The sequence below is a fragment of the Schistocerca gregaria genome, chromosome 11 (assembly GCF_023897955.1).
Source record: "Schistocerca gregaria isolate iqSchGreg1 chromosome 11, iqSchGreg1.2, whole genome shotgun sequence".
Lineage (NCBI taxonomy): Eukaryota > Metazoa > Arthropoda > Insecta > Orthoptera > Acrididae > Schistocerca > Schistocerca gregaria.
In genome coordinates, this window is record NC_064930.1 from 111,041,583 (window position 1) to 111,061,397 (window position 19,815).

General features: G+C 46.5%; 1 protein-coding gene across 1 annotated transcript in view; it reads left to right on the top strand.

Annotated features, from left to right (window-relative positions):
- LOC126295311 (probable cationic amino acid transporter) overlaps nucleotides 1-19,815 on the top strand; it is a 575,633-nt gene that overhangs the window by 478,760 nt on the left and 77,058 nt on the right. The window contains exon 7 of the mRNA XM_049987757.1: nucleotides 79-262. Coding sequence (XP_049843714.1) covers nucleotides 79-262 — 184 coding nt within the window. The remainder of the gene's footprint in view (nucleotides 1-78; nucleotides 263-19,815) is intronic.

Sequence of the window (19,815 nt, forward strand, 5' to 3'; positions counted from 1 at the left end):
CTGCCCAGTTTTCCAGCCCCCAGACGGGGACCCCGCTTGGAGCGCGCGCTGAGCACGGCCTGTGTGGTGTGCCCGCAGTGCCGTACAACAAGGTGGACGCCGACTCGGCGCTGGTCGAGATGTTCGGCCAGGTGGGCGCCTACAAGTGCAAGTGTATCGTGGCCGTGGGCGCGCTCGCCGGACTCACCGTCTCCATGTTCGGCTCCATGTTCCCCATGCCGCGCATCGTCTACGCCATGGCCCAGGACGGACTCATCTTCCGGTGCGTATCTCGCCGAAGCCTTTCACGGTGAATGCCACACGTCACCAATATGCACATACAGGGTGGCCCATTGATCGTGACCGGGCCGAATATCTCACGAAATAAGCGTCAAACGAAAAAACTGCAAAGAACGAAACTCGTCTGGCTTGAAGGAGGAAACCAGATAGCGCTATGGTTGGCCCGCTAGATGGCGCTGCCATAAGTCAAACGGATATCAACTGCGTTTTTTTTTTTCAAATAGAAACCCCCATTTTTTATTACATATTCGTGTAGTACGTAAAGAAATATGAATGTTTCAGTTGGACCACTTTTTTCGCTTTGTTATAGATGGCGCTGTAATAGTCGCAAACGTATCAGTACGTGGTATCACGTAACATTCCGCCAGTGCGGACGGTATTTGCTTCGTGATACATTACCCGTGTTAAAATGGACCGTTTACCAATTCCGGGAAAGGTCGACATCGTGTTGATGTATGGCTATTGTGATCAGGATGCTCAACGGGCGTGTGCTATGTATGCTGCTCGGTATCCTGGACCACATCATCCAAGTGTCCGGACCGTTCGACGGATAGTTAAGTTATTTAAGGAAACAAAAAGTGTTTAACCACATGTGAAACGTAAACCACGACCTGCAACAAATGATGATGCCCAAGTAGGTGTTTTAGCTGCTGTCGCGGCTAATCCGCACACCAGCAGCAGACAAATCGCGCGAGAATCGGGAATCTCAAAAACGTCGCTGTTGAGAATGCTACATCAACATCGATTGCACCGTGCCATATTTCTATGCACCAGGAATTGCATGCGGACGACTTTGAATGTCATATACAATTCTTCCACTGGAAACAAGAGAAATTACGGGACGGTGATAGATTTTTTGCACGTGTTCTATTTAGCGACGTAGCGTCATTCACCAACACCGGTAACGTAAACCAGTTCACCACCGGCAATGGAGGGTGAAGCTTTGACAATGCCAGCCACTCGTGCTGGCGAAACGTCAGAAAAATCATTAGATGAACGTCGGCCGAAGAACCCGAGACAGAAGCCAATAGGCAGTTTGTCATAATATGCACTATTGGGCAACGGAAAATTCACGATGGCTGCGACAAGTAGAACATCAGCGACCTTGGCGGGTTAATGTATGGTGCGGCATTATGAGTAGAAGGATAATTGGCCCCCATGTTATCGATGGCAATCTAAATGGTGCAATGTGTGCTGATTTCCTACGTAATGTTCTACCGATTTTACTACGAGATGTTTCACTGCATGACAGAATGGCGATGTACTTCCGACATGATGGATGTCCGCAACATAGCTCGCGTGCCGTTGAAGCGGTATTGAATAGCATATTTCATGACAGGTTGGTTGGTCGTCGAAGCACCATACCGTGGCCCGCACGTTCACGGGATCTGACGTCCCCGGATTTCTTTCTGTGGGGAAAGTTGAAGGATATTTGCTATCGTGATCCACCGACAACGCCTGACAACATGCGTCAGCGCATTGTCAATGCATGTGCGAACATTACGCAAGGCGAACTACTCGCTGCTGAGAGGAATGTCGTTACACGTATGCACTGAGGTTGACGGACATCATTTTGAGCATTTATTGCATTAGTGTGGTATTTACAGGTAATCACGCTGTAACACCATGCGTTCTCAGAAATGATAAGTTCACAAAGGTACATGTATCACATTGGAACAACCGAAATAAAATGTTCAAACGTACCTACGTTCTGAATTTTAATTTAAAAAGCCTACCTGTTACCAACTGTTCGTCTAAAATAGTGAGCAATGTGTTTCTGACTATTACAGCGCTATCTATCACAAACGAAAAAAGTGGTCCAACTAAAACGTTCATATTTCTTTACATACTACGCGAATATGCAATAAATAAACGCAGTTGATATCCGTTTGACCTATGGCAGCGCCATCTAGCGGGCCAACCATACCCCCCTCTCGTTTCCCCCTTCAAGCTAGACGAGTTTCGTTCTTTGTAGCTTTTTCGTTTGACGCTTATTCCGTGAGATATTTGGCCCGGTCACGATCAATGGACCACCCTGTATATATTCCATACTGTCATTTCTTGTTAAAAATATTATCCTATTCCCTAGAATAAGCAGCTGTCACTCGGTTAATACTCGGCATAAATCCAACCTGCATTTGGATCGGACTTTCTTAACTCTTGTGCGAAAAGGTGTGCAGTATACTGCTGCATCCATTTTCAATAAGCTACCACTCGAATTCAAAAATCTTAACACTAATCCACGCTCTTTCAGATCGGTACTGAAAAGTTCCCTTATAGGTCACTCCTTGTATTCTGTTGAGTAGTTCCTTGAAAAATTAAGCCGATTCTTATTATATTATTGATTGCACTTACTTAATCTTATTGACTGACTTTTTTCGGGTTCATAAACATTAATTTTTTTATCTGTTACTACTTTTATGTTGTAATTTCATGTTCTAACACGTTCCATGACGTCGGACATGTGCTCCTCAATTTGCTCCTACGGAACTTGACGTGTAAATAAGTAAATAAATAAACAAATAAAGCCGAGCAGCTCTTGTCATTTATGAAATTGACAAAACAAGAACTATCCCAAGCCATCGCTTTAGAGGGCATCCAGATTACACATATCGTACTTCAGAATGAATGTTGACCAGCAAATGCCCACAGGCAGAGACTCTTGTCAACATAAAATTGTAACGGGCTACACAGAATAAAATATTTGTGTATGTTGAGTGTGCATCATGCCAGATAGTAATGCCAACAGAAGAAGATATTTTCACAAATATTGAAACCTAGGTCAAGGGCTAACAAACCTTTGTTTACAACTGGTTGGCTGATTTTTCAACCTCTTTAGATTTACACAGTAGCTGTTTCGCCGCCATGATTACTCCATTGTGTACAAAACTGGGGGGACTATTCCATTATTGAAGAGCCTTGCCAATACTGACGATTTAAGAATGGGGAAGTGGACTGAAGGTGTTAATTGAAGTTTGTGTTAGGAAGGGCTTTGGTCTGTGGTACTCCGTGCAGTGCTGGTAGTCATAATGCTACAGGGAGGCAGTGGATAACACATGTGCGTAGTAACCAGGGGACCTGGGTTCGAGTTCCAGCTGTAGCACAAATTTTAATCCACTGATTCAGCTTCCATCCTTATGAAAGTTAAAGTTGAGTCACGTATGTCTCCAGGAAAATGTAATGACACCAGACCGTAAAATCGTTCGATATCTTTCTCATGGTCATTCTAGAGAAAAATTACGAAAACAAAATACCAATTACAGAGCTATTTTATCTCCTGACAAGAGTTCAGTAGTAAAATTAAGTTGAGTAAACATAAATTCAGTGCATTGGTTTTGTTTCTGTAAAGAATTGCGCAGGATGAATGTACCTGTATATTACAAAATGAGTTAGTAGGAAGAAACTTTCTAAAATTTAATTTACATTTCCATTAAAATTTAAGACAGCATAAGGGAAACTGACATGATGCCAATCAATCAATCAGTTTAAATAAAAAATTAAGTATTCACTTATTTAAACACAAATTTGTAATGTGGCAGGAGTTATTATACTTCCAAAACTTGGAATGAAATCGATATTTAATGCCAGTAGTACGAAAAATACGTCTTTAAGTAAAATTAAACATAAATTTTGAAAATCATTTTTGGAAATATGGGCTACCTTTCATTCATGTGTATTTGGAATAAATCACATTATTTGTCTCTAAGAAAGTTGTCAGCCCTAGTCACGGCTCATGTATGTCTGAAAAAGCTAGAAAAATATGTATGTGGAATCATTCAAAGCTGGCGACTGTCGTAACTGTCAGAGATTCATGTCACCCAGTTATCTCACATGAAGCGAAACCATTGAAACTCACAGAATGCGTGCAAAATATAGCTGATGCTGCCACAGACATTAGTTACATACGGTTGTTTCATTCGACAGAAAAAAAAATCGACTGAACGAGAATACAATGTACTGGCCAGTGTGTTGTTTAAATCAGTATGTTGTCCCATCACGTAACAACTAGAGGTTAACAATCGTAAGCCGGCCGGGGTGGCCGAGCGGTTCTAGGCGATTACAGTCTGGAACCGCGCGACCGCTACGGACGCAGGTTGGAATCCTGCCTCGGGCATGGATGTGTGTGATGGCCTTAGGTTAGTTAGGATTACGTAGTTCTAACTTCTAGGGGGCTGATGACATCAGATGTTAAGTCCCATAGTGCTCAGAGCCATTTGAACCATTTGTCTACATAGCTGAGTTGGCACGTGGCTGAGAACCGTGCTGGGGTGACCCGGGTTCGATTCCCGGTACTGCCAGGGATTTTTCCTCGGCGACAGAATTGGACCAGAGTGCTGTCAGCCATTGTGAGACCTACATACGTGGTCTGTTTACAATATTCCGGAACATTCGTAATTTCGCGCCAATGGTGTATTGGTGCGAAATGTGGTTGGCATCCCTACGAGGGAGCTCTACAATGCACATACAGTTTCATAACAGATCCACAATAAATGTCCAGAAATGTCTCCACCGAGTTCAGCGCATTTAGCAGCACGCGTATGAACAGATTTTGTTGCTCCTTTCAAGTTTCTCTGTTTCTGTGGATGTTCTGTAAAACTACTGCAGATACACGTCTGCCGGCCGCAGTGGCCGAGCGGTTCTAGGCACTTCAGTCTGGAACCGAGCGACCGTTACGGTCGCAGGTTCGAATCCTGCCTCGAGCATGGTTGTGTGTGATGTTCTTAGGTTAGTTAGGTTTAAGTAGTTCTTAGGGGACTGATGACCTCAGATGTTAAGTCGCATAGTGCTCAGAGCCATTTAACAATCGTAAGCGTCAGCACGCAAGCAGCATCTTTGGAAATGAGGGAAGAGGGAGTGACCAACGGCATAGAGTATCCCGCCCGGCTAGCAACGCAGCCTAACGCACAATGCAGGTATTTCGCATTCGTACGCAACAATCGACAGCACCCTTGCCTGTCTGAATGCCACCACGAATAATAGCCCAAGAAGTCGTCGGACAAGCTCGCGGCCGAGTCCTCGGTAGCATCAGCTACTCTTGCTTTCCGTACGAGCTACCGTCAATTCGCGCAGTCGCTATTGCATATGATGTCACCAAAAGCAATCACTTCGTTAGCGGCAAGGAGCCCGGGCCCAGCGGGAGAAGGCGTGCCGGACAAGCTCCCCCGGCACGAATCCGCCTGGCGGATTAATGTCGAGGTCCGGTGTGCCGGCCAGCCTGTGGATGGTTTTTAGGCGGTTTTCCATCTGCCTCGGCGAATGCGGGCCGGTTCCCTTGTCCTACCTCAGTTACACTGTGTCGGCAGTTTCTGCTCAAACACTGTTTCCACGTATGTGTACACCGTCATTCCTCTACTATGCAGACATTTGGGGTTACACTCGTCTGGTATGAGACGTTCCTGGGTGAAGGGGAAGGGGGGGAGGCCATACCACATAATAACTCTGGGTTCAGAGTGAGGCGGCGGTGGGGTGGGTGGACTGCTGTGGCCTGTTGTGGGGTTGTGAACCACTGAGGGCTACGGTGGGTCGAAGTCTCTCCGTCGTTTCTAGGTCCCCACTTCAATACACCACACACAATGGCATAGCATTGTGGTTTATGCAGAGAGTGGTTACATCTATAATGTAGCTACGTGGAGGTCCAGTATGGGCTGTAATTATCTTATAGCGGCTAAACTTGGTAGACATGCTAATGCATTAATGCGAAACCGATTTACGCTGAAAAACAAATTAGTTACGGCCACGAGGTGCCAATCTGGCTGAAACTGATCCCAGTTGCGGCCACCACGTGCAAATCTGGCGCTGTGCACTGTTTGTATGACGGTACACGCTGTCATTTGAGAAGCCATAGCGTCTGCCACGAAAGCAGGAGATCCTGGGTTCGAGTCCCGGTCCCCGTTGATATACATCAACGCCCGTCAGTATCTACATCTACATCTACATGATTACTCTGCAATTCACATTTAAGTGCTTGGCAGAGGGTTCATCGAACCACAACCCTACTATCTCCCTACCATTCCACTCCCGAACAGCGCGCGGGAAAAACGAACACCTAAACCCTTCTGTTCGAGCTCTGATTTCTCTTATTTTATTTCTATGATCATTCCTACCCATGTAGGTTGGGCATAACAAAATATTTTCGCATTAGGCAGGGAAAGTTAGTGACTGAAATTTCGTAAATAGATCTCGCCTCGACAAAAAACGTCTTTGCTTTAATGACTTCCATCCTAACTCGCGTATCATATCTGCCACACTCTCTCCCCCATTACGTGATAATACAAAACGAGCTGCCCTTTTTTGCACCCTTTCGATGTCCTGCGTCAATTTCACCTGGTAAGGATCCAACACCGCGCAGCAATATCCTAACAGAGGACGAACGAGTGTAGTGTAAGCTGTCTCTTTAGTGGACTTGTTGCATCTTCCAAGTGTCCAGCCAATGAAACGCAACCTTTGGCTCGCCTTCCCCACAATATTACCTATGTGATCTTTCCAACTGACGTCGTTCGTAATTTTAACACCCAGGTACTTAGTTTAATTGACAGCCTTGAGAATTGTACTATTTATCGAGTAGTCGAGTTCCAACGGATTTCTTTTGGAACTCGTGTCAACTGCCACCTGCCACACCATACAGCAATCTTTTCTAAATCGCTTTGCAACTGATACTGGTCTTCGGATGACCTTAGTATAGTGGCTATCGAGAAGAGAGATCGTGCGCTGTTAGTGAAACCGTTTTATGTGAACTGCAGCAATTGCAGAGCTGCACTGAGAGAGTATCACCGACTGAAAAGTCTGAGGAAGGCCAGATCTCATCAAATGGTTTAAAGAAAATGATAATGAAACTCGCAAACATGTGGTGAGCTTGGTGTGGCATTTGGAGGAGAAGGTGTCCTATCCCAGTGGAAGTTATTGACTATGTTAGCGCCAGTGCTCGTGGAGTGCCACGAGAATTGTCCATCCCATGGTCAAAGTTATGCGGCCTTGTAGCAACGGAAACCTTACGATCCACAGCAACGTTCTGAATTTGCTCTTCAGATTTTAGCAAGGACCGAAGTTGCTGACATGTGACTGGGCAATACTCAATGGAGTGACGAGGCTCATTTTAAACTACAGGTTGCAGTGAATATACAGAACCGGCACATATGGGTACTGTTGAACCACGTATTGTGCACGAAGAGCCGTTGCGCTCCCCATATGTGATTGTGTGGTGTGGATTCACAAGCACCTTAATTCCCGGTCCAATCTTCTTTTAAAAGAACACTCCCAGACAACCTGTCAGGTGTACCATTATGTCTACACGTTATGGAGACCGATCTGAATAGCATGTGATTCCTGCTTTGGAAGAGCGCATCTGTGTGGTAACAACCGTTTTCATACTAGATGGTTAATAATAAAATCAATATTATGATTTTCTCACTTGTTTGACCGTTTCTGCCTGTGTATCGTCTATAAACTATTAGATATGCAAACAATTATGTATGTTACTTTTGAATACATTCTGAGACTGCCAGTGATCAATGTATTACAAAAATTTACTATTAAAAACAGTCTTGATAACAATTTATTTATTATGACAACCAGTTTAGAACGCTACTGTGGTCATCTTCAGACCATTGAGTAAGAAACTCCTTCTGCTGGAGAATCACTATTCACTAGTGATTCTCCAGCAAAGAAGGTTCCTACTCAGTGATCTGAAGATGACCACAGTAGTGGTGGAAACCGGTCACTATTCACTAGCGATTCTCCAGCATAGGAGGTTCTCACTCACTGGTCGGGAGATGACCACAGTAGTGGTGGAAACCGGTCACTATTCACTAGCGATTCTCCAGCATAGGAGGTTCTCACTCACTAGTCGAGAGATGATCACAGTAGTGGTGGAAACCGGTCACTATTCACTAGCGATTCTCCAGCATAGGAAGTTCTCACTCACTGGTCGGAAGATGACCACAGTAGTGGTGGAAACTGGTCATCGTAATAAATAAGTAGTGATCAAGACTAGTTTAATAGTAAAAATTTGTGTATGTCAATCTTGCGTTCACAGCACCAGAATTTTACCTGGTGGCCAGAATTGGAACTAATTTTTTTTTTCAAGCTTAAATCTGTTCCACATTAACACATTAGCATGTTTACCTAGTTTCGCTGCCACACGATAGTTATAGCTCACACGGGAGCCCCAAAAGTAACTGCACTTTTATTATAACCACCTGGTAGCAACCAGTAAACTCCCGATTCTTTAAAAAAATCCAACTCCGGCACATGAAACAGTTACGAATTTCTAATTACTTTACAAATGAGTTAAAATGATAAATATTTGAGGTTAAACATATAACCGAAAAAAGTTTAGGAAAGGTTTCAAATTACACTACTGGCCATTAAAATTGCTACACCAAGAAGAAATGCAGATGATAAACCGGTATTCATTGGACAAATATATTATTCTAGAACTGACATGTGACTACATTTTGACGCGAATTGGGTGCATAGATCCTGAGAAATCAGTATGCAGAACAACCACCCCTGGCCGTAATAACGGCCTTGATACGCCTGGGCATTGAGTCAAACAGAGCTCGGATGGCGCATACAGGTACAGCTGCCCATGCAGCTTCAACACGATACCACAGTTCATCAAGAGTAGTCACTGGCATATTGTGATGAGCCAGTTGCTCGGCGACCATTGACCAGATGTTTTCAATTGGTAAGAGATCTGGAGAATGTGCTGGCCAGGGCAGCAATCGAACATTTCCTGTATCCAGAAAGGCCCGTACAGGACCTGCAACACGCGGTCGGGCATTATCCTGCTGAAATGTAAGGTTTCGCAGGGATCGAATGAAGGGGAGAACCACGGATCGTAACACATTTGAAATGTAACGTCCACTATTCAAAGTGCCGTCAATGCGAACAAGAGGTGACCGAGACGTGTAACCAATGGCACCTCATACCATCACGCCGGGTGATACGCGAGTATGGCGATGGCGAATACACGCTTCCAATGTGCGTTCACCGCGATGTCGGCAAACACGGAAGCGACCATCCTGATGCTGTAAAAGAACGTGGATTCATCCGAAAAAATGACGTTTTGCCATTCGTGCACCCTGGTTCGTCGTCGAGTACACCATCACAGGCGCTCGTGTCTGTGATGCAGCGTCAAGGGTAACAGCAGCCACGGTCTCCGAGCTGATAGTCCGTGCTGCTGCAAACGTCGTCGAACTGTTCGTGCAGATGGTTGTTGTCTTGCAAACGTACCCATCTGTTGACTCAGGGATCGAGACGTGGCTGCACGATCCGTTACAGCCACGCGGATAAGATGCCTGTCATCTCGACTGCTAGTGATACGAGGCAGTTGGGATCCAGCACGGCGTTCCGTATTACGCTCCAAAACCCACCGATTCCATATTCTGCTAGCAGTCATTGGATCTCTACCAACGCGAGCAACAATGTCGCGATACGATAAACCACAACGCGATGGGCTACAATCCGACCTTTATCAAAGTCGGAAGCGTGATGGTATGCATTTCTGCTCTTTACACGAGGCATCACAACGTTTCACCAGGCAACGCCGGTCAACTGCTGTTTGTGTGTGAGAAATCGGTTGGAAACTGCTCTCATGTCAGCACGTTGTAGGTGTCGCCACCGGCGCCAACCTTGTGTGAATGGTCTGAAAAGCGAATCATTTCCATATCACAGCATCTTCTTCCTGTCGGTTAAATTTCGCGTCTGTAGCACGTCATCCTCCTGGTGTAGCAATGGCCAGTAGTGTAGAAAAAAATATAATCATACTTCAACTGACGTACACGAAGTCTGCGTTGAGTCGCGAGGTGTCATATGGGATACCCAAAAGTTTGAAGCTTATAAATTCGTTATAACGGTAAGTTATAGTTCGCTATTAACTGAGGTATATCTCTATAGTTTTAATACGACAGTAAGGCATGTGATAACACATATAATTAGAAAAAGGTGTGTCTTTACCTGTACTTTGGCAAGACATACTGCGCAGTTACGGAATCAGAAGTTCCAAGTTAGTGCCTTCATTCATGGCCCTCGGCAGAAGGACGAACATGTGAGCTGTCTCAACCATGATGTCTGCTGTACACTATACCACGGGGCAGAAAAGTGCACCTGCGTAAACGCCCGAAAAAAAAATCTTGAAGTATCATATACTGAAGAGCCAAAGAAACTGGTACACCTGCCTAATATCGTGTAGCGCCCCTGCGGGGGTGCAGAAGTGCCGCAACACGACATGGGATGTACTCGATTAATGTCTGACTTCGTGCTGGAGGGAACTGAAACCGTGAATCCTGCACGGCTGTCCATTAATCCGTTAAGAGTGAGTGGAGATTTCTGCTGAACAGCACGTTGCAAGGCATCACAGATATGCTAAATAATGTTCGCGTCTGGGGAGTTTGGTGGCCAGCGGAAGTGTTTAAACTCAGAAGAGTGTTACTGGAGACTCTGTAGCACTTCTGGACGTGTGGGGTGTCGCCTTGTCCTGCTGGAATTGGGCACGTTCTTCGGAATGTACAACGGACAACAATGCATGCAAGTGATCAGGCAAGATGCTTATGTACATATCACCTGTCAGAGTGTTATCTAGACATTTCAGGGGCCCCATATCACTCCAACTGCACACGCCCCACACCATTATGGAGCCTCCACCAGCTTCAACAGTCCCCTGCTGACATGCAGGATCCATGGATTCATGAGATTGTCTCTATAGCCGTACAAGTCCATCCGCTCGATACAATTTGAAACGAGACTCTTCCGATCAGGCAACATGTTGCCAGTCATCAACAGTTCAATGTGTTGTGCACTCATGAATGGTACACCATTGGGCCTGCGGCTTAGATAGCCCAAGTTGATGATGTTTCGTTATATGGTTTGCACGCTGACACTTGTGGATGGGAAAGCAATGAAATGTGCAGCAATTTGCGGAAGAGTTGCACTTCTGTCACGTTGAACGATTCACTTCAGCCGTCGTTGGTCGCGTTCTTGCGGGATCTTTTTCCAGCTACAGTGATGTCGGCGATTTGATGTTTTACCGGATTCCTGATATTGACGGTACAGTCGTGAAATGGTAGTACGGGAAAATCTCCACTTCTCGGAGATGCTGTATCCCGTCGCTTGAGCGCCGACTGTAACACCAGGTTCAAACTCATTTAAATCTAGATAACCTGCTATTGTCGAAGCAGTAACCGATCTGACAACTGTGACAGACACTTGCTGTCTTATATAGGTGTTCCCGACAGCACCAGCGCATTCTTACTGTTTACATATCTCTTCATTTGAACATGCGTGCCTACACCATTTTCTTTAGTGCTTCAGTGTATATGATACATCAGGACTGAAAGTCATAAAGCTCCCTTCCCCTTCTTTTGATAATTCACGATATGGAGAAGTGTGTAGGTATTGTGAGGGTGAATCAATAACCTGGCAGACAAAGAGACATTAAGCCCTAACCTCCAGGTGGCTTACAGAACACTCGTTCAACCTGTACTTGAGTATCAGTGTGGGATCCGTACCAGGTCGGGTTGACGGAGGAGATAGAGAAGACCCAAAGAAGAGCGGCGCATTTCGTCACAGGGTTATTTGGTAATCGTGATAGCGTTACGGAGATGTTTAGCAAACTCAAGTGGCAGACTCTGCAAGAGAGGCGCTATGCATCATGGTGTAGCTTGCTATCCACGTTTCGAGAGGGTGCGTTTCTGGATGAGGTGTCGAATATATTGCTTCCCCCTACTTACACCTCCCGAGGAGATCGCGAATGTAAAATTAGAGAGATTCGATCGCACACAGAGGCTTTCCGGCGGTCGTTCTTCCTGCGAACCGTACGCGATTGGAACAGGAAAGGGAGGTAAGGACAGTGGCACATAAAGTGCCCTCCGCCACACACCGTTGGGTAGCTTGCAAAGTGTAAATGTAGATGTAGATGTAGAACCTTTTATCTTTTTTGAAGGGCCCCTGAGCTACCGGCGGCCGAGTTGAGGTTCGTTCTGCGCATCTGACGTCACAAAACACAGTCAGCCAATGAACAGAGAGCGACGTCGCCAGAGCTCGACTGCAGTGCAGAGCACGGACGACTGGCTTCAGTTTTGGAAACGTTCAGTCATAAATAAAGTAATTGAACAAAAGCAGTGTCTTGCTAGCAGACTTTCTTTTATAGAAAATTTGCAAAAAGCTTTCTTTATACCAATTGCTTTATATTCTATTAATTAATTAAACCAAAGAAGTAATAAGCCTCCTAAATTCAGGCGATAGCAAGGAAAGGAGTTTGTATCATTCTCACTAACCGCTTTTTCGCATTAAAGAACAGCCATAATTGTTTATTTCCTATTGTACTTCGGCGAAACATAATTCATAGTTATACCAAAATTGTGTGACGGTATTTTGCGTGAGGATTGTTGAAAGATGAGCTGCATTAGCGCAATGATTAAAGTGATTGGCTAATGAGCGAAAGGTTGCGAGTTCAAACCCTGTTTAGTGCCTAATTTTGTTTATTTAAAAACAATATCAAAGTGTCTTACTTCATGAATTTTATTCGTTTCAATGTAATTTTTTGAAATTTCTAGTAGCAACTAAAATCGACCATACGCTATGGACTTTTACCTCTGCAAACTCTTCAAAATTTCGTGCAATGGTTCACTACATCTAATGCTGCACAATAACTCTGTTGAACATCGAAACAAAATTAAGTGATTTATGGGGGGGGGGAGGGGAGGTATCAGTCAAGAAGATGTGTAAAATCAAATTTTTGGGCCACATAGTTTTTGTGAAATCCGATGATTAATGTGTCAAAGCAGTCGGAACACCGTGAGTCTGCACAGGCGAGCAGTGCAGTGATGATAAAATCGCCCACATCGCGGAATGCGGGCAGCACGTCTCTGTAGCAGTGAAAAGGTTAATGCGGCCGTGGCGGCTTTACTTCATAAACTGCGCGCTCCCCCCTAAACGTAAGTTTGCGAACTATACTATGCTATGCTATGGGGCTGCTTCTCTTGGCGCGTGCAACTGGCAACGCCGCAATCTCCCGCGTCTGGACGGGATTGATAGAGCAAATATCTCTGGAGTGAGCATTGCGTTCTGCGCATGTTGTCAACATTAAGCCAGGATTATCACGTGTTTTCGGGACCTCGCTGTGCGTGTGTGGTTTCTGCAGAGTTTGAAGTTTATAATATCAAGAGTTTTTGTTGTGTTTCACCGTTTGTTGATAGTGTAATAGCGATGGTGAATTACTGTTGTTGCTACGGATGCAAAGAAAAATATGTGAAAGGAGGAATAGTAACCTTTCACGGGTACATAACATGTAGCTCTAATTACGGTTATCATATTAGTAACAGACACTGTATACGTTTAAAAATTTCGAGACGGATTATAATTAAGGTTTGATTCTGTAGGCCTATTTTTCTACGATTTTATGACTATATTATAGATGTTACGGCTCGTACAAAAACTTACAAACAATGCTTTCCTCTCGTAAATTTGCTAGTGGAACAGGAAAGGGAATGGTTGGTTGTTTCAGCACTTCAGTGACTTGACGATTATGTTTATAGATTGGCTCAAAATGGTTCAAATGGCTCTGAGCACTATGGGACTTAACATCTGAGGTCATCAGTCCCCTAGAACTTAGAACTACTTACACCTAATTAACCTAAGGACATTACACACATCAGTGCCCAAGGCAGGATTCGAACCTGCGACCGTAGCAGTCGCGCGGTTCCAGACTGTAGCGCTTAGAACCGCTCGGCAACATGGCCGGCGTTTATAGATTACTCAGTCTATTATTTATTTAACAGACTGGGAGCAAGTACATAAAATGCGTTAAATAAATACTTTATTGTGCCACGAGTAAGAAAAGTTGTGATTCAGGTTGCAAAAACGAGAAAATAAATTACGCAGAAACAGCAGAAAAAAAGAACGAATTAGCAGGGATATAATCGCTAATGTACGGCAAATTCGGTGATTTTCGGACACTTGCAAAAGTACTAGCGTACTGTCAAGTCGTTTTGCAAGACTATCACTGCAAAAATGTACATCTGAACTGTGACACCTATCGCAAAGAAGCAGGATGTAATATGACTTGCCCTTAAAAGTTACGTAGCTGGTTTATTCCCGGTATCAAATAGATACTATTAAAATGTCTGCGCGACATATATCAATAATCCACGACACGTACGAAAAGAATCCGTCGGTACTAGGGATGTAGTGACATTCGAAATATACAGGGCGCTATACGGACAAACACACGGCGTCTCGAGATCACGTGACCAGGCCGGCAACGTATGTTGACAACACAAAATCTGTTCTGTGCATGTGAATGCTCACTCCAGAGATATATACTCTATGGCGGGCATGCGCGAACCGCCAAGATAAAAGAATTGAACTATAGGAACATTAGCGTGTGAAGGGGAGGGGGGGGGGGCACTTTGTGAATGAACGACCCCGCAGCACACACGTGGTTTGACAGCTGGCGTGGGCGACTTGGGTCGTGTGTAGCGAGTGAGTTACTGCAGGCGCTGGTGAGCCAGAGCTGTGTACTGCTGGAGGGAGACGGCCTTGGGGAGGCCGTAACTCGGCGCTATCTGGCTCCGTGACACGCCACGACTCAGCCAGCAGTGCACGCTGTTTGGTTTACTGCACGCCGGCACGCCACCCACCTAGGCATAAAGGACTGCTGCCACAGGGGAGGACCGCGCTACACACCTGCTCAAGGAGCTATAACCTCGGGCGTGCCACAAGGCAGTGCTCTAGGACCGTCTCACAACACGTACACGGTTTTCCGAAACTATAAACTAAACTCCGTCAGAACAGGCCATGAAGACCCAACGGTACCGACCGGCCGCCGTGTCATCCTCAGACCACAGACGTCACTGGATGCGGATATGGAGGGGCATGTAGTCAGCACACCACTCTCCCAGCCGTAGGTCAATTACCGAGACCGGAGCCGCTACTTTTCAATCAAGTAGCTCCTCAGAATGACATTTTCACTCTGCAGCGGAGTGTGCGCTGATATGAAACTTCCTGGCAGATTAAAGCTGTGTGCCGGACCAGTACTCGAACTCGGGACCTTTGTCTTTCGCGGGCAAGTGCTGTACCGACTGAGCTACCCAAGCACGACTCACGCCCCGTCCTCACAGCTTTACTTCTGCCAGTACCTCGTCTCCTACCTTGCAAACTTTACAGAAGCTCTCCAGCGAACCTTGCAGAAATAGCACTCCTGAAAGAAAGGATACTGCGGAGACATGGCTCAGCCACAGCCTGGCGAGTCTCGGTCCGGCACACAGATTTTATCTGCCAGGAAGTTTCATATCAGCGCACACTCTGCTGCGGAGTGAAAATGTCATTCTGGAAACATCCCCCAGGCTGTGGCTAAGCCATGTCTCTGCAATATCCTTTCTTTCAGGAGTGTTGGTTCTGCAAGGTTCGCAGGAGAGCTTCTGTAAAGTTAGGAAGGTAGGAGACGAGGTACTGGCTGAAGTAAAGCTGTGAGTACCTGGCGTGAGTCGTGGTTCAGTAGCTCACTACGCTGCTCTTCAGCCACAAGTGTTACAAAGAAAATACAATGGAGTCACAGAGTATACTGAACAAAATGGGGGGCACAAAACAGTAGACACAGAAACAAATAACACAAAGCCGTTCACACGCGAAGACACCTATAGAAACTGAGGCACAAACACGAGGGCACACACACTAAAACGATGGCGATGATCTCCAGCGTGCGAAGGTCCACAGAAACGTGTGCGAGACTGGAGATCTGCCAAGAGGGGAAGAAGGTGGTGGGGGAAGGAGAGGGGAGAGAAAAGATGCCAAGGGGAGAGCAGACGGGGGGTTTGAGGGTGTGAGGGTATGGGGTGGGGGAAGCCTGGAGGAGGAGGGGGCAGAGAGGGAGGAGGGAGGGAAGGGAGAGAGGGTGCCTGTAGGAACAAACACAGGAAGAGGGAGAGAGTATCAAAGTTGGTAGGAGGGGTAGATGGAGGGGAGCAGGGCATCATCAGGGAGGGGAGCTGGCGGAAGCCACCTTGGGAGAGGGTAAAGAGAATGGAGAGATGGAGAGCAGGTGGGACGTGGAAGTACAGGTGTGGCAGCGGACAGGTTTGGGAGGGGATGTGAGAGACAAGCAGGTGAGGAGGATCGAGTTTCCGGGAGGTGTAAAAGATCCGTATCAGTTCGAGGAAAAGGTGTGGCAACGGAATAAGGTCGTACATGATCCGCGTGGGGGAGGGGAGACAGATGAGATAGGCGTTCTACGATCTGAAGGGATTTGTAAAAGGGAGGGGGGGGCGGAGATCCAGGCAGGGTGGGCGTAGCAAAGGATAGGGCAGATAAGGGATTTATAGGTACGGAGGATGGTGGAGGGGTCCAGACCCCACGTACGGCCAGAAAGGAGCTCGAGGAGATGGAATTGAGAACGTGCCTCGGCTTGGATTGTCCGGAGGTGGGGGGTCCAGGAGGGGCGACTGTCAAGGGTGATGCCAAGGTACTTAAGAGTGGGGGTGAGGGTGATAGAACGGCCATAGACAGTGACATAGAAATCGAGGAGGCGGAAGGTGGGGGTGGTTTTGCCTACCATGATCGCCTGGGTTTTGGAAGGATTGACCTTAAGCAACCACTGGTTGCATCAGTTGGTGAGTCGGTCAAGATGGGACTGGAGAAGGTGTTGGATGGACGAAGACGTTCTCCGCTCCAGCTTATATAGTGCGCTGATAGTACTGCCGCGCATGCGTTGCAGCCGCGGAGACAGGAGGGCCACACCGCCCAGCGGCAGCGCCCTCGCTGGTGGGACTGCAGTCCTCAGCTGCCGTCGGTACTGTCGCTGGCCGAAGCTATCCAAGTCTTCTGGCGTCTTCGTCTCGAGCAAATTTCGGAGATGACGGGGTTCCAAGTGTTATTCAATTGGTAACCACTGTGACGCTTCATTAGATTTCCCGCAATGTGTATTTCAACTGATTCTTTGATAATGGAGTCCCAGAAAGTTGTTGCAGTGGCCAGAATCGAAGTTATGTCGTACTCCATTGAATGTCCGTTGGAAATACAATTTCCGCAACGGCAGACTTACTGGGTTGCCGTAGGCGAGTATAACGTTGATGTTCTGTACAACGCCCTTCCACTATATGCGTTGTCTGTCCTATATAGGGCACACAACATTGACACAGTGTTTTGTAAATTACCGCCTTCCACAGCACCAAATCATCCTTCACAGATCCCAGCAAATCCGAAATCTTAGAAGGCCGACGAAAAAACACTTTCGCATTAAAATGATTAAGAATTCCTGCTATCTTGAAGGAGATACTTCCGACAAAGGGAAGAAAAGCTAGGGACTTGGCTGGCGCGTAATCCTCGTAATCCACTTCCCGGCTCCTGGCTTCAGTTGAGAAGACCCTGTTAACTTGGCGGGTCGAGTACCCATTGTCTCTGAACACCGTCCTCAAATGTGCAAGTTCCTTAGGCAAATTCTCTGCATCCGACACTGTGTGTGCCCTGTGTACAAGGGTTTTCAGTACGCTCGTGGTCTGGGATGGGTGATGGCAACATGAAGAATGCAAATACAAATCAGTGTGAGTGTGCTTGCGATAGACAGAATGTCCTACAGTGCCGTCACTCTTCCGTTTAACCAAAACATCCTGGAATGGAAGGCAGCCATCTTTCTCTAGTTCCATTGTAAATCGAATATTCTCATGGACGGAGTTAAGATGATGAAAAAACTCCATTGACTATTCTTCTCCATGGGGCCAAACTACGAAAGTGTCATCTACGTATCTCTAAAAAAAACAGTTGGTTTACAGACAGCTGATTAATGTGCTCTCTCCTCAAAATCATCCATAAAGAGGTTAGCCAACAGAGGAGACAGAGGACTGCCCAGTTGTTTGCATCTAGTGTAAACCGTGAAATTGTGCAAACGTGTTTCAAATGTCTGTAAGTCGGGTAACTAAGGCAGGACTTGGGGGCCAGCCCAGTGTTCACCTAGTGGGATGTGGAAAATCGCGTAAAAACCACATCCAGGCTGGTTGGCTCACCGGCCCTCCATCGTTAGTCCGCCGGGCGGATTCGATCCGGGGCCGGCGCGTCTACCCGAGACCAGGAAGCAGCCCGTTAGCACTCCCTGCTAAGCTGGCTGGTTATGCGTGTTTCTACATCTGAAGTATGATGCCTATTCCAATTTTCGCGCCAGTCGCATCAGAGTGGCGTTACTATTGGTACTGTGGGGCTGCAAATCAGGTTTGCTTCAAATACGCGCACTAACCGTCGTTAGGGTAATTAGCATTGGGATTGGCCGTGGAGAGTTGATGTTAGTGAAGAATGCCTTTAAGGCACGAAAGACTTTGAACGAGGTCGTCTGATAGGGCTACGAAACCGGGATTATTTTTCTGTTATACAGGGTGTCCCAAAAAGAATAACCCGATTTTAACTTGCAATAGTCCGCCCCCGGTAGCTGAGTGGTCAGTTTGACAGAATGTCAATTCTAACGCCCCGGGTTCGATTCCCGGCTGGGTCGGAGATTTTCCTCCGCTCAACGACTGGGTGTTGTGTTGCCGTAATCATCATCATTTCATCCCCATCGACGCGCAAGTCGCCGAAGAGGCGTCAACTCGAAAGACTTGCACCCGGAGAGCGGTCTACCCGACGGGAGGCCCCAGCCACAAGACATTTACATTTAACTTGGAATAATATTGAGACAAATATCACTAGATAAGTGATACAGCGCTAGATGTAATCGGCATGGTCTCGAGTTTCAGAAAAAATCCTCTAGAATGTATTTTTAGTGTCGTTTCGCAAAGCAAGGCTTATGGACCCCACTTTTTTTGAGGGAAAAACCGTAACAGGACAATCATACACTCCTGGAAATTGAAATAAGAACACTGTGAATTTATTGTCCCAGGAAGGGGAAACTTTATTGACACATTCCTGGGGTCAGATACATCACATGATCACACTGACAGAACCACAGGCACATAGACACAGACAACAGAGCATGCATAATGTCGGCACTAGTACAGTGTATATCCACCTTTCGCAGCAATGCAGGCTGCTATTCTCCCATGGAGACGATCGTAGAGATGCTGGATATAGTCCTGTGGAACGGCTTGCCATGCCATTTCCACCTGGCGCCTCAGTTGGACCAGCGTTCGTGCTGGACGTGCAGACCGCGTGAGACGACGCTTCATCCAGTCCCAAACATGCTCAATGGGGGACAGATCCGGAGATCTTGCTGGCCAGGGTAGTTGACTTACACCTTCTAGAGCACATTGGGTGGCACGGGATTCATGCGGACGTGCATTGTCCTGTTGGAACAGCAAGTTCCCTTGCCGGTCTAGGAATGGTAGAACGATGGGTTAGATGACGGTTTGGATGTACCGTGCACTATTCAGTGTCCCCTCGACGATCACCAGAGGTGTACGGCCAGTGTAGGAGATCGCTCCCCACACCATGATGCCGGGTGTTGGCCCTGTGTGCCTCGGTCGTATGCAGTCCTGATTGTGGCGCTCACCTGCACGGCGCCAAACACGCATACGACCATCATTGGCACCAAGGCAGAAGCGACTCTCATCGCTGAAG